Source organism: Oreochromis aureus, linkage group 11 (assembly GCF_013358895.1).
Source record: "Oreochromis aureus strain Israel breed Guangdong linkage group 11, ZZ_aureus, whole genome shotgun sequence".
NCBI classification, from domain to species: domain Eukaryota; kingdom Metazoa; phylum Chordata; class Actinopteri; order Cichliformes; family Cichlidae; genus Oreochromis; species Oreochromis aureus.
In genome coordinates this window covers 1998646-2014475 of record NC_052952.1, presented here as the reverse complement: position 1 = coordinate 2014475, position 15830 = coordinate 1998646, and the positions used below count along the sequence as shown (strand labels likewise).

The following is a 15830-nucleotide window of genomic DNA, read 5'->3' as shown; positions in this document are numbered from 1 at the left end:
GCAGCTCTACAAAGCAACAATGTTTGAACATTAAAATGAATACAAAATGTTAAAGCATCCCACTGGGACTGTGGTACTGTGCCAGAGGGATGTGTGGTGGGACTGCTGCTGCGTGTGGTACCTGCTGCTGCTCGGCCATGGAGTGGATGGAGCTGAAGGAGGGGTGTGTATGTGAGTGCTGGCTGGTCATGGCTGGCTCAGCGAGGGAGAAGCCCTGGGCAGTGGAGGAGGAGGAGGAGGAGGAGGAGGAGGAGGAGGAGGTGGGCGGACATCCTGAGCTGCTTACACCTAAGAAGACAGAGAGAGATGATTAGACAGGGGAACCCCGACACCTTTGTTTGCATTATGGGTACATCTGAACTACTATTGTTTTGTTCCTGCATCCCCATGCACCACGCTCATCACCATCCACACCAACACTGTATCATTCATCCCACAGGTCTACTATGACGTGTGGACTTGATATTATTTTATTATCATATTGATATAACACAAGGTTCAGCTACCTTTGCAGAAAAATAACTTTCAAGCAGCTAGTTTTTACTTTCTCACATTTCAAAGCTAATATTTTTTTTCACTTTTCGTTGAGTAAAGAAGATGAATCAGTACTGAATCCGCAGTTTCACAGCTCAAAATAGACAGATGTGTTAAAACTAGAACTCTTCACACCATCAGATAAGGACGTTTATCTGAACCAATGAAAAAAACCTCACAAGACTATGTCTACAGTAGGCTGCTATGATCCATCGCCATAATCGATGATGTCATATTTAAAACCAGGTAAATGTGTTTTTCTAACTGCAGTTACACTACAGGAAGCCGTGGGGCAGTATCGCCTACATCGTCTGTGAACCGCAAAACAGGAGGAAGTAAAAGGATTTCCCAAAAAACCTACGTTACATGCAGCCTGTGCACGCTGCTGCAGTGCACGAGCATTTAAAACACCGGCATGCTGGCGCTGTGACATCAGCTCTGAACGGTCAGTTTTAGTGTGTCACGCTGACACCTTTATGTTTGTGTACGGTCATTTTTATCTGAGTTTTTTTCTTCTCACATTAATTTTAACATCGATTCTGAATAGTAAACCTCTTCCACCTAACGTTAGCTTGTTAATCTGTGGGCCGGACTATATCAATAATTACTTATATATATAATCAGTTAAGCAGTTTCATTGGTATTGAACACGACACCTTCTGGAGGCGTACAGATGGGTTTGTCCTGTAAAGAGGCTCATGCACCAAGTCATCTTTCACATGGTTATCAGCAGCTGGGAACGCTGCAGTCGTGAATTCATGAACGGAATCATCTGTAAACTTTGGAAACGTGTTATTTTGAACTGGAATTTTTTTTTTAATTTGAAGCTTTATTTGAACTTAAGGACAGCCATCTTTAGTTTCCTATTTGCACACTATTTTTGTTTAAGTACTACTCGCTCTTTGATTTGTATTACCTAATAATTAATTTGCTATATATGGCAATAATTCAATTTAATACAGGGGGGCAGCCTACAACAGGAGGTTCACCCACAGGAAGCAGAGATTACAGTTACAATTATGTTGTTACTTGCATTACAAGGTTCTTTGATTATCTGCATGACAAACACAACTTTAGCTCGTTGCAAGCATCCACAGAGATGACACACATAATGAAGAGCTCAACGTGATCATGGTTAAACTTCTTCCATGTAACAAAGCTGGAGCCCTCTGTGCTCACTGGGAGCTTCAGTGCTGCAGAAATCTGTCTCTACCCTCAGATCTGTGCCTCAACACCATCCTGTCTCGGAGGCCTACAGACGATTCCTCGGACTCGATGGCTTAGTTTGTTCTCTGACATGCTCCAAAAAATATTTCTTACCCAGTTACTCAGTTAAACAATGGAATAATCAATAGAATACTCAATTACTGAAATAGTCAATAGCTACAAGCCTAATGTTGTCACTTAATCCAGGTTCAAGGGAAGATCCTCCCTTGCGTGCACATCATGAAACTTGAAAAATGCACAAATGCTGCACATGTTCTAATGAGCTACTCAGACACGTGAAATGGTGCACAAACAAACAGTATCTTCAACATCCTTTGTCCAGTATACCCACTATCCTTCCACTGCACAAAGCATCTCAGCCATCAGTCCATCCAGTCCATGACCACTGCAAACTAGAAGAGGCTTAGAGGATGTTGATGCTGATGTAATTCCACCCCCACCTCAAACCCATATGTCACTCTTTTTGCACACCTCACCACTGTCTCACTGTCCTCATACATGTCCTGCACCACCCTCACAATCTTCTCTGCCACTCCTGACTTACTCATGCAGTACAACAGTTCCTCACCTGGCACCCGATCATCTGTTTCTCTACATCCACAAAGACACTGTGAAGCTCCTTCTGACCTCTTCTGTAGCTCTCTAGTAATATTCTCAATGCAAACATCACATCTGTAGTGCTCTTTCTCAGCATCAAGCCATGCTGCTGCTCACTGATCATCACCTCTTTTCTTAAAAGCTCCGGACATCATGGTTGTTCTTGAAGACTGGCACCAGTACACTTCCTTAGGCATCCTCTCGCTCTCCAGGATTGTGTTAAGCAATATTTATCCCAAACACCTCCACAGGTATGTAATTTGGACCAATCACATTTCCACATTTCATAGCTGCCCTGGCTTCCCCTTTCCTCTGATTTTCTACATTCATCAGCTCCTCTGTCTACTCTGTCCATCTTCTCAGCACACTTCTGAACTTTTTTGGACTTTTCCATTTCTGTCCTTGGTCACCCTAACCTGCTACACATCTTTCCCCCCTCAATCTCTCTCCTTAATAATAATAAATAATTTCTGCACCCCTTTTGCATTTTCCTAGCAAAACATAAACCGGGGTGGCTCAGTCCTTTTGAACAGTTATTGTAGGTGTCGCCAACAGCATGCAAAGTAAGTCTGTTTCTCTGGCCAAGCAACAAACAGGTGTTTGGAAGTGCAAACCAAGTGCACTGGTGCCATTTTCACATTCATTTAATTTCTGTTCATCCATCTAGTTATGCATTTAAGGCTCTAGGTTGGGCCTGATAGAACAATAGATCTATCAGGATGCTGTGTCTTGTGTCTAACCCCATTAGCCTCATAGAAAGGCCAGGTAAAAAAACATTTGCTGAGCGACCCTTTTATTTAAATATCACAGTTTAAGTGTCTTCAGCTAGGCTATGAACCTACTCAACATAGCACAGTAAGTCAGCTAGCTACCAAAACAGGACGTGTGACTTATAATACTCCCAGTCCTTTTACATAATTAATGACGGTTTTAGAATAAACAGGGAGCGGCCTAGCTGCTGACCATGTTTCTTCCTCCAGCTAAGTTACAAGAATGAGAAGAGTGATAAAGGTTGCTCTTCTTACTATTCTCAGGATGAGAGATGCAATAAGAAGCGCTCCAACATGTCTCCCTTCTGCCAGCTGGCAAATACCAAAACCAAAATAGAAAAGTGTTATTTAGATATGTGGTTAAAAATAAGGCAGCTCACTACGCAGAGTCACTAAAAATGGGATCAAATTAGAATTTCTTGGGTCTTTGCCTCCTCCAGGTGACACGCAACTCCACACGGTACTCTGTAGATAATCAGGCACACAGGTCAAAACCATTCAAAGATCGAATTTTCACATTAGGTCAACAAGAGGCCAAACCAACAGAGATGTAACTACTGCCATCATCTTCATCACAAGCACGTCTTTTAAATGATATACCTACACATAACAAACTAAAGTAGAAAAAATACGTTATATACAGAAGGCATTTTGACAGCCTTGTCAAGCTCTGCAATGAGAAGTGTAACAATGATTTTAACATGAAATGGAAAATAATTAAGGGACCTGCACTAGTGTCTTCATTATTCAGACAGCACAGCTAAGACTGGTCTGCTGGCCAGAATCTGACATAGCGTATAAAACATCTGATTTTTACGTAAGAGAATATAATAATACTGATTGTCAAAATCATCCTTTGCTGTATTTATTTTATTTACTTAAATATAATAATTAGATATTGTTACTTAAGATACAAATGAAAAAAAGTACTTGTTACAAAAAATTCCATGAAAGTAAAACAGAGCAGAAAACTGCAGTGACGTAATCACACCAGCGACAAAAACAGAGGAGCTAACATGAGCTCAAATGTTTACGAGTACAGGAGAACGGAGCAGAGGAAGGAACAGAGTTTATTCCTCAGCGGACTTTAATTCTCTGTTTCACAGAATAACAAGAGCAGCTGTAGGAATGAGCTGCCACACCCACAGACAAGTAAAGGCTGCTAGCCGTGGTCATGCGTGTACATGTGCTATGACTACAGTAAAGTGGTTATTAATAAAGAGCAGAGAACAAATATATGTGGTATTTGTTGGCTAAAACACTGGAGTTGGTACAGTGTGCTGCCACCGTTTAGGTTTAGGTGCTGGTAGTTTTCTGAGCTTCAATCTGACACACGTAACACCTTTTAGATACAACTGTGACATCATGTTACGTTACCACTGTCAGCTAATGTTATTGATGGGCCGGACTTGTAATGTAGAATAGAATAGCTCTTTACTGGAATTGTACATGTACAACAAAATTGTGGGTGCTCCACACCAACTGTGCTGGAACAATAGCAGACAGCAGGAATATGCAGAATCAAGAGAGATATGTACAAAACAAGAGAGGTTTTAAGAAAGTTTCAGGTTATTTTCTGAGCACCAGTGGGAAAAATTCTCTACCTCTGCCATGTACTCTGACTCATCTCCATCAGACATGTGCCCGAGCACAGCGGTGTCATCGGCATACTTGACGATGATGTTGGTTGGATGGGTCAGTGTACAGTCATAGGTGTACAGGATGTAGAGTGGGGGGCTGAGAATGCAGCCCCGTGGGGATCTGGTGCTCAGTGACGGGGGGGGGGGCTGAGTCTGACTGAATGAGGCCGGTTTATGAGGAAGTCTTTGATCCAGGAGCAGGTGGCAGGGGGAACTGACGGTGGTGTAGTTTGGTGATGAGGATGTCTGGGATTATGGTGTTGAATGCTGTGTGAAGTTGTGTGTCAGCTGGAGGAAAAACTTGAACTTTAAAATAGGACCAGGCAAATATTAGGCATTCACACAGTTTAGTGTCACTTGTTTGGATAGTGTGTGTCCCTGATGTCTGGGCTCTTCTCTCACTCACCCAGAGTGAGTAGGTGCATCACAGGGATGCCCCAAAAACAGCGGTTTTAGAGATTCAATAGTAATCTCTAGTGACTATTCTTTCACAATTCTAGTAAGCGTGCAGTGATAGTAAGCTACCACAAGTAAGAAATGGAAATACTGTTTGGGAATGCAACTGGAATTACTTATCTCAATATGGAGCCTGGATCTGTATCCCTCTCTACAAAGTATATACTGTGAGGCATTAGACACAGTAGGCAGTGCACCAGAAATGATGACAGGTGGCTAACATATCAGAAGATGATTAGGACTCAACTGAACCTGATGAAAGCAAAGTTTTAACTCCAAATCACAGGAAGTACTGAGAGCTGATCATGCAACTACAGGAATGCAGCCAATCAGTTTAAGAAACGTGTTGTTAGTGGAGGCGCCCAGTGTCGAGTGGCCCACCCTCTGCTAAAAGTCCAGCGTTCACTACATCAAAGTAAAAGAGATTTCATGGCTTCATGGGTCAAGTATATCCATCAGGGCAAGCATTCTCAGTCAACATGGAAAAACAACTTGTAATTCTAGGTTTGCCCCCACTATCACCTTCCATCCACAATATGAAGAGCTCTTCTGTTCATTGTTTTCTAAATGGCTCAATGAGAATGTAAACGAAGCTGTGCAGCTGAATGAAGGGCCTAGAAAGGTGTGAGTAGCTCCGAACCTCTGTGCTGAACTGTGTGTGCTTGCTTGTGTGATAAGGTAGAAACAGTGATTCAGTGTGGGACTGTTGTGGTCCAGGTCCTGGCCTGCTTACAAACATGACACTCATGGAGGGAGAGAGAGAGAGAATATCTGCCTAGTACTGAGAAACCTGCACAGTCTCTTTAAGAGACTGAGAGGCAGTCACAGCACTTCCTCACTCGCCCCCCCCTCGCGCCTGTTCTGCCATTGGTTGAAGCGCCTTCTTTCTCTCTCAGCTGATTCGCTGTTGGTATCTAAGGGCTGGCTGGCCAGCACTCTATAAATAAACCCAGTGCTGTCTCAGCAGCCAGGCTACAATACTCATTAGCTACTTCTCTCTCCTCTTCTCCTTCTCCCCTGCTAAGCAAGTAGCTTCCAATAGCAGTCCTGGCTCTCAGCAACACTCTGACATACTCTCCCCTAGCAACTCAACCCACCCTACCAGCCGCTTTCTCCTCCCCCTCTTCTCCTCGTCATCTTTCCTACTTTCTCAAATCTCACTCCCTCTGAATATGCCTTCTGTCCTACTTATCCATCCATCATTCATTCATCCCTCACTTTCTCGCTTCATGACTTCAGTGCATCTCAAACAGAGTCATCTTTTCTATTCCCTTCCTGACCACTGTTTCATGTCTTTATAGGTGTTGTGTTGCTGTACAACAACTGAGCAGTAATGAGAGAAACAAAGAGGAGTTACCTCAGACAGCTCAGCAACACACAGCACAGTCAGAAGCAAAGGCTACATGCTCACAACAAGTTGGTCGTGTAAAGCAAATACTGTGCCCACTACAGCCCAGTGAAGAAAGGCCTCGTCATTACGGTAAACACAAAGACACCACCTTTCACCTTCTAAGGTTTGATATAATAATAGAAAATAATCTGGTCCTTAGCAGGGCTTGTGTTTGAGTGTCTGTACACCTGGCTGCAATGAACAAAGGCGAGCACATCCGAATCCTGAAGATTACTCTGAGCTTTGATGCTAAATTTTCTGCTGCTGAAAACAATATGTTCTGAAGGTGAACATGTTAATAATTCATAGTAATTAAATGTTCATCCTCACAGCTTCAGGTCAGCGGCTCAGTTTCACTGGCCTTAAAAAGAACTGTTATTTTTGTATTCTAAAAAGTTTTATTAATATAATATTTTATTTTATTTCACTTTAAATCTTAAAAAAACAAAACAAAACAAAAAACCAAAACAGTGTTTTGAAAAAAGCATTGAAGCAAAACGTTTTTATAATGAACTTGTTTGTGTTACTCGATGAATTGTGGCACCTAAAGTCAACGCACAGGTGATGTTAAATGGGCTGGGATTGGCAACATCTGACCAGCTCAGCTGAGCGAATGATTTTACAGTGAACTGTACTTTTACAAACATAATACAGAATGCAGCTAACACAGCTGTGTACGAGGAATGGCATGTACAGGAGTTTAGTGTTCAAAGCGCTGTATGAATGTGTGCATGTTTGAATCGCTTTGGTCAGTAAGACTGGAAAAAAAATAAATATATAAATAAAGTGTGGCCTAATATAAGGCAGCAAAGAAAGCCTGCAAAAAGGTCACTTGTGTGAATTAACAGACTTATTAATATTATTACAACTTTATCATTAAGATATGGGAGAATCTGATGGGTTCCATTAAATTCATGTTGCACAACACAGCTTTAGTTTTTATTCTTTCAGCTGCAGGCCCGATGGTGTTGAATGGCTTAAAATGTTAAAATGTTTACAAAAAACCAAATAAAATCAAGGATCCCAGCCTATGATTAAGTAGGTTGTAGAATCTCTTTCAGTAGCAATAACAAAGTAGTTGTTTTCTGTATGATTTCAGTCTCTCACATTATTGTGGAGGAATTGTGGTCTACTCTTCATTACAGCTTTGCTTCAGTTCATTGAAACTTGTGAGCTTTGAATGAGCCATTGCATCACCTTCAGATTGATGGGCAGCAACAGCTGCTTCTCTGAGATCAGTGCTGATGTTGATGAGCAAGGACCGGATTATTTTTATGATGTCTTGATGTAAAACCTTTAACAGAAAGTGTAGTTTTTACCATTAATGTGTATACACACAAACCAGCGATCAGAGTAGAGTCAGATCTAATTAACTCTACTGTACGCTGACATGACATCCAACACCAAAAACACTACAGTCTTTACTGTACAGGTACAAAACCTGTAAAGACTGACATGCAACTCATAGCACTAGTTCATCATATAATGAATGAATCCAAACCAGAACACTACTTTGCACCAGTGCAATACGACACAGAGCTTCAACCTACAGAAATCCTAAGCAACTAAATTGACAGCAACTGGACTTATGTGTAGGCTTGTGTAAAAATCTGGTAAATGGACTACAAATGATGCTTTTCTACTCTGAGCATTTGCTTTAGTCAACTTGCCTCCTTCAGACATTCCCACAAAAACTTTTTTCTATGCAAGTGCCTTCAATCTACCATTCACACACATTCATACTCTGATGGATGCATCAGACAGCAACTTGGATTTAGTATCCTGTCCAAGTATATTTGGGATGCAGACTGGAGCAGCCAGGGATCAAACCACCAACCTTCTGATTAGCAGATGATGAGCTCTACCTCCTGAGCTACAGCCCCCGCCCCCCCCAAAAAACCCTCTAAAACATGGCAATAATTATGATGAAACTAAATGACAAATAAACCCAGGAAATGTCTTCTACCTGCCACACACATCTGAACAAAGATGAAAAAGTCTGAGGTGGATGACTATACATCAATATCGCTGGGATTCTTTTCTAACCACCAATGTTCACTCTAATAATGCTAATGCATTATTCTGGTATAAGAACCTCTCATTGTCTGTACAGACTTATTTTGTACTTGAAAATGGGGTTAATTCTTGTGTCTGCTATCCACTCTGTCCCAAGCTTTTAACATGGACTCATTTTAATTAAAAAAACCTGAGTGTTGCTCTGACTTGAAGTTGAGTCTGTCATGTTTTAGTGTGATAAATCTCATGTGCTTTTCTAAAGCAGTCAGACATGCATTAGAGTTTATTAGGAATGTCATATTTGTAGGTTGATGCTCTGCAGCATCAGACATGATGACCTGACAGTGACAGCTTCATCATTATCTGATGTCGATGAGGAATTAGAATCTTTGGATAAATATCGATACTTGGCCCTTACCTGTACTGTGGTCATGACCACTCTGAAGCAAATTTACTACTGGTCCTCAGTAATGTGACAACACCCAACTCAAGCCGTTCTGTCTGTAGCCACAAGTTCTTTCATTTAAGAGTAAGCGCAGCAGCAGCAACAAAGCAAACAAATGTCTGTGTGTCTTTTTAAATGTTCGACGGTAACATGAATTCTCTAGTACAAACCTCCGGACTATCAAGTGGGCAGGGGTTTTGCAGCAGCCCACGAATGCTGCCATAACATGCCAGCAGATGGCAGAATCTGTTACATCAACTGTGTGTGCCACTAGCACAACAACAGTTATGGATTTCAATTTTGTGAATGCTTTACATAAGTGACACAGCTGGTTCCTAAAGTAATCCTACAGGCACACCATACACAACAGATAATTACAAAGAAACACAACTACTGCTCTGAGCAAACAGGTCCGTGAAATCCTTGGAATTTTCCATACAGTCGCTCTGCACCTGTTGTTTGGGACAACAGTGCACTGTAGTCAAGAAGCACCAGCATCTAATGAGTTTGAAGTATGAAAAGGTAGCTGATGACCTGAGATGCATCAGCTGGAACATGAGTGCGTTTGTGAACATTAGACAGAAAAGTGCATGTATGAATGTGACTGGGTCAGTGAGGCTTTCATGAAAGCACTACTTAAGCACCAGTCCAATGATCATTTTTCAATCAAAAGATATTGACAAGAAAATATTTTTTAACAATTTCAAACAAGGAATTCGTACACAGAAACCAAAACTATGACAACATTAGTTAAATGGGGATTAAATTTGAAAGGCAGAGCACCCTAGTCTTTCATTTTGGATCCATGTGTTGGATGATGCTTTTTAGCTCCATCCGCAAAAAACATACAAAAACAAAAAAAAGAAAACAAATGAAAGAGTATGTTTAGAAAGGATAGTGTTGCACTCCTCTGGTAGTTTTCAGAGACTATGAATCAATGTGAACATGCAACACATTAAATGATGGCCCAGCAGTTTAGTGAAGGGACCTGCATGGTTGTCAGTCCTATGGAGAAACGACAGACGCCTCGTCTACAGGTTGTTTTCTGTCACAAACACACTCTGTGGGCTCCTCTTGCTTTTGCTCTTGTTGGTCCTTCAGCTGGCTGGAGAAGACTGAAGTTCTAACACACACAAAGCTGTGTCTACTGCAGCCACATTCTGTCCTTTTCCCCACACTTGTCCATCTACACTGTCAACTTTGCTGTCAGTCCCTTGGAATGGTACTCTGCATACTCAGAATCTTTCACTCTGTGCAGCCAAATAGCAACACAAACAGACACTAACGAGCAACCTTGAATCCTGATTAAGACACTGGACATTAGGTGTGGGCCATATGGCCTCAAAATAACATCACGAGATTTCAGGAAAAATTTGCAACAACTTGTTTTATTGATGCGTGCAGCTTGCATTTACAAGTGTACGTAAATGTAACTCATTTTGTAATGAGTTACTGTCACTGATGACACACTGCCAGGTTTGAATTGTGAATCTACGGAAATAAGGAGCAGCAGCAGCATCACCAGCATGATAGTGACACAGTCTAAGCTGAATGTAAGCACAAAAGTAGCTTAGATGGATTTCTGCCTGGAAATTTCCAGCAAACACATTAAATTACTGATTAAGACTTTACCAATAAAGTAACTTCACCTTGTAACGCTTCAGTATTGTTACAAAATACACAATCATACATAATACAATAAAAGTGAAAAATCATTTCTAGCTAGGATGTTGTAGTTTTTTTTAACCAGCTGCATTGAAGCTACTAATAATTTAGTAATCAAGACTTCTATTGATTATTCCATCAATTCACTGAGTAATGGGATAAGCAAAAACCACTGGTCTTTCAAAACAAACTGCTCATGGATTTCCATTTCAGACATGGACATGTTTTAATGGTTTAATGCATATCTGTCAAAAACCCACCAAACCCTTTAATGATAGCATTGTATCCTGTAGATGAGGTAGGTTTCATGTGTAAGTGTTTGTCTGCATCTGTGTGTGTCTGCATGTTGAAGTGTATTCGTGAATGACTGATTTTAAAAGAGTACGTCAGGCTACAACGAAGAAATGTGAGCGTATTAGCTCAAGTTTACACTGTGATGCTAAATTATGCATATACACACACACACACACATATATATATATATAACAACTAAAAGCATTAAAGGCTATACATAATCTATGCTTGTGCAGTGAACCTAAGTAGAAGCATTTGCTTGTGTGTGTGTGTGTGTGTGTGTGTGTGTGTGTGTGTGTGTGTGTGTGTGTGTGTGTGTGTGTGTGATTACACAATTGCATTTGAACCAGGTAACCTTTCATTGTCATTTGGTTTAACAAAGTCCTAAAGGCACACTTCTGGTGCTAGATCCAGACTGCCTCACATGGTGTTGCTGATTACTATTAAAAGACTAACCAATCTTTGCTAAACATCAGGCATACATGGACTATTTATGGAGCAGAAGAACATCAAGGCCAAACTTTGGCATGTTTAACCTCAACCCAGAGGTAATACACTGCAAGGACTCTGTTATAGATTTACCATCAAACACGTGTGATATAGATGTTGTTCTGATGGTCCAGTCAGATCCAAGGTTCTGACTGGACCATCCTGCAAGTGGGCACAGTCTGGTTCTACAAAAACAACAACAACAACAACAAACCCACTGAGAGAAACACTGAGCTGTGTGAACACATAACTCAGGTGCAGAGTATTTGGCAGGAGTGGAACGGTGCATCAAACACAGGAAACAACAATATGAAACAACTTGCACTTGCTGGTGAATAAAATGCTATAAACTCACTGACTGGAGAAACAGCAGTGAGAAGCATTAAGATGCTTTAGCACTGAACCATCTGAAATCTTCATGCAAGTGAAAGCAAGTATTCACTACATCAGCCGGCCCTCTGGTCTAGTCCTCACAGTTGTGTTCATTAATGTGTCTAACTAGTTTGAGCGAGAAGCACAGACAGACCTCAGAGTAATTATAATTCATGTGCTAGAAAACAAAAGCCATTTGTTGCACTTTTTGAACACTACTAAAAAGAAACTGAAAAGTTACGGCACATCAAAGCCATTCTTTTTGTTTATTTGCTTTTTTAAGCCCATCGAAACGCTAACGGTCCGACTGTAGACAGACATGTGGCCACTTTTAGAACGCTCAGGTCACACGCCAGGACCCTATCACAGTCAACGCACAATTTAAAGTCAACACATGCTCCTAAAATTGTGTATGTATAAATGATCTACCACCCACCCACACACACAGGTTACTATACTGTGAGTAAAGAAGAGTTTCCACTGTTTTGAAATCAGTGGGATTGTGTGTATTCTGGTGTGTACTAACTCTTGTTCTTGCGGAGCAGGGCTGAGGTGATCCAAGGTTCTGACTGGACCATCCTGCAAGTGGGCACAGTCTGGTCTTCCACAGATGATGACGTGACAACCATGGAAATGCTTGGAAATGTCCAATGCAGCAGGGAAACAGTGTCAATCAAAACGCTGTGACAGACGAGCAGAACTCGTGCGGGTCAGGTAACTGTCATCAATCCCAGAGTTTGCTTCAAAAGTTTACATCCAACTAAAAAAGGAATCTTGACGTGGTGGGAAACCAACCAACCAACCAATCAAAAGGCACCGTCTTCTCTGGCTTGTTTTTAAAAAAATTTTTTTAATCTTTTGTGACTGTGGTTTCTAAGGCAACCAAATGGTGTACAGGCAGCTTGTCTCTCGGAAGTAAAAATATAAAGGATGTAATTTCTGTCTTTTGTGGTGTTACACTATATATAGATCTCTCATGGTACATATAGATATATATTCTGTCTCTCTGCAGACATGGGAGTGGAAGGGAAAGAATATTTGGTTAGTTAGGTCAGTTTTTTGTTAGGTTGGTTTTGGCAGTTTCATGCATTCTTTCTGTGCGCTGGAGGTGTATATCACTCCAGGTCGCTGGTGACTGATCTTTCAGGTAGTCAAAAGCAAGCGTTTTATCGAATCTAGTGTCTACTGTGATTACGCGTTTAGGCCAAACGTCCCAGGGATAAACGCATAGAGTCTCTTTGATACGTTCAGTAAGTCCTGGCCAGAATAAACCAAAAGTAAGTAGCTAGTTCTTCAGCCATTTCAGGAGTAATCCAGAACGGGCTTTGTGTCTGCTGCAGATTTGACTAGTGGAACACAGGACTGCTAGTTTTGCCAGGTTCCTTAGACTACATGGTCAGTATGGTTCTAGCACATCTTTTTTATTATGAAGCAGAATATGTCCACTTGTTGCTGTGTCTTTTTTTCAGACTACTTATAAGCCACCTCAACTAGCTGTAAGTGGAACCTGTGCTAACCAGGCTCGCCAAGCATACTGCCAGGTGGACGAGCGAGGTAGGATGATAGATGGGATGGAAGAGAAGGAGATGGAGGGGAGTTGGGTTTCCAGCTGCCTGCTTTTACCCCATCCCTGACACTAAAAATAGCCCCAATTACTGGTGCTTTCTGGGGGACTCGTTGCCAGACAGAGTAGGACAGCGCAGAGTGATGTGATCACTCAGATTAATCAAGTGACACAAACAGCCTGCACCGAGAAAGTCACACAGTATATTCAGCCTGAGCTCCACGGAGTTCTGTGCCGTTTCCCTTCAAAGCCTACAGCAAGAGGTGGCTGCCCTCTGTCAGGCTAAAAAGGCGCCCTTTTATTAGACAAACAATATTAGTATACACTCAGCTTTAATAAGAAGCACTTTTTTGCGCAATCCAGTGCGCCTTGTTGCTTCAGAGGTGTGTAGCTCCACACAAAGTTACTCTAACTGTACTTGAGCATTCACGAGTCAACGGGACCGCCGGCTGGCGCAAAGTGACGAACCACCAGCACGGGAACACTTCACCTCAGCCGAGGAACTTCAGCTCCGGCTCAGAAGCGGAGGAAATATTGAGAGGCAGTATAGCTCCAGGGTCTGTGCGCTGGGGCCCAATGTTCCCCGCGTTAGACAAAAGCCGACGACGGGCCGCGTTACACTCCGAAACACCGGCACAATAACACGGTCCAGGAAGAGGTCGAGTCTCTGAGGTAATTACTCGCTAGTAATATCGCAAACAACGACTGAACTGCAACAATCCAAAACTTCAGAGTCGCCTCGGAGTAAACAAAAGAAACCAATTCCAGAGTTCCTGAGCTTGCTGCCTTTCGCTTCTTGACGGGCCCACTCGTCAGTCTGCTTCCGCTTTCTTCTCTCACACTTACTGTCCTCGTAAACTCGTCCTTCTCAGAACGGGAAAAATAGTTTTATTCCTTCAAGGTGGAAACCTTCTCTGGGGCGATTGTGAGTCATGTTTTTCGCCCGTTTCCTTCTCCGTTAGACAGAATCTGTGCGCCTCTCCCACACGCTCCCCCACCCTGCGATAGGGACTGTACCATGTGCCGGTGGCAGGGGTCGGGGCTGGTGTGTCTGGCACAGCCACACCGAGTACTATTAATACCAGCAGAGATGCGAACACAGGTTAAACACGTGGCATTGTCGACGTTTCACACAGACTTTAATATCAACTACCAAAAGTATTTCAAATAACTATACGAAACAGCATCAACAAATCAAGTGAGTTAGCGGTACAGCTGTCTTCCCTCTGACAGCAGTAGTTTGCTCCAAGCAAACCTCTCCCGTCCTGTCCATTTATAGTAACAGCGGGATATATATACTGGAAGTTTATACACAGGCTTACATGGACAACGTTCACTGAAAATCGAAAAACGATTGAACATTGTATACATGGGACAGCTTTGACTAACGACTGTTTTACATAAGCGCTACTTCGCTGACATAACAGTCCGTGTTAACAGTGTTAAAATGAGTAAAACAGATAACCTCTACACCTCTGTTTTACTTAAAACCACAACAACCTTAGTTAGTTCTCGGTGGACAGCAGCCTGTGAGACCGTAAAAACGAGCAGTTAAAATGACAGTGTAATTAATGCTTTATTCGGTTGTCAGAAATGAACCAAATGAGCGAACTGCCACGTATATGTTGCTACCGTGTAACACACAAAGGCTCTTTTTGTTCAGGCTTTCAAAATGTTCTAACTTCTCTGTACTCTGGCAGTCGTAGCCTCTACCCTCACTCTGCACGCACACTCTCTGTTGCTACCCGACGCCATGGCAGCTGCAATTCAATTGGCTACATAAAGTCCCATCCCCTGCTGTAATTGGGTAGCAACGGGTCTGTGGGCGGGGCGGTCGGCTTAGTTTCCCTGGGTGTCTTCTAACGGCGCGGCGCGAAGCAGTGGTGACGCGGAAATAGTTTGAAGATGTCAGGTAGAAATGGAAAGAAGGACAGGCAGACCGAAATGGTGGGGGTGGAAATACAGCGGGGGAGAGAAAGGGGCAAAAGGTTCCAATAAGCACATGGTCACTGAGTGACTTTACAGCTGAGAGATTTGACTTGTCTTTACAAACCAGCCAAAGCTAAAAGTTGTTCCTGTTGCTATCCGAGCATTCTGGCTAAATCAAGCACAATGCTGCCTGGGAACAGCTCAGCACAGTGTTAGAAACCAACTGATTGCTCTTTGCATTAAAATCACCCTCAAACTCAACTGCCTCAACAAATGTGTCAGTGCTCATCAGTTTTTAGGATTTGTTTTAAATACAGGCTGACTCTCGAACTGGTGTTGAATGCTAAGTCATATATGGTTTTAAAAAGTAACAGCCTAACTAATCCACAATAGCTTTGTGTAATCACCTCCCAGTGGTTCATCATTCTAAATGTAGTGCCCT

At 42.2% G+C, this 15830-nt stretch overlaps 1 protein-coding gene across 2 annotated transcripts in view; it reads right to left on the bottom strand.

Annotated features, from left to right (window-relative positions):
* dyrk1b (dual-specificity tyrosine-(Y)-phosphorylation regulated kinase 1B) overlaps positions 1–15830 on the bottom strand; it is a 59391-nt gene that overhangs the window by 13952 nt on the left and 29609 nt on the right. Inside the window, exons 1-2 of one of the 2 annotated variants that reach the window (XM_031737467.2) lie at positions 12422–14480; positions 122–288 (exon numbers count right to left, since the gene is read on the bottom strand). In XM_031737467.2, the coding sequence (XP_031593327.1) occupies positions 122–288; positions 12422–12524 (270 nt within the window). In that variant the 5' untranslated portion in view covers positions 12525–14480. Of the gene's footprint in view, positions 1–121; positions 289–12421; positions 14481–15830 lie in introns of those variants that run through there. The other variant, XM_031737468.2, reaches the window with a different exon arrangement.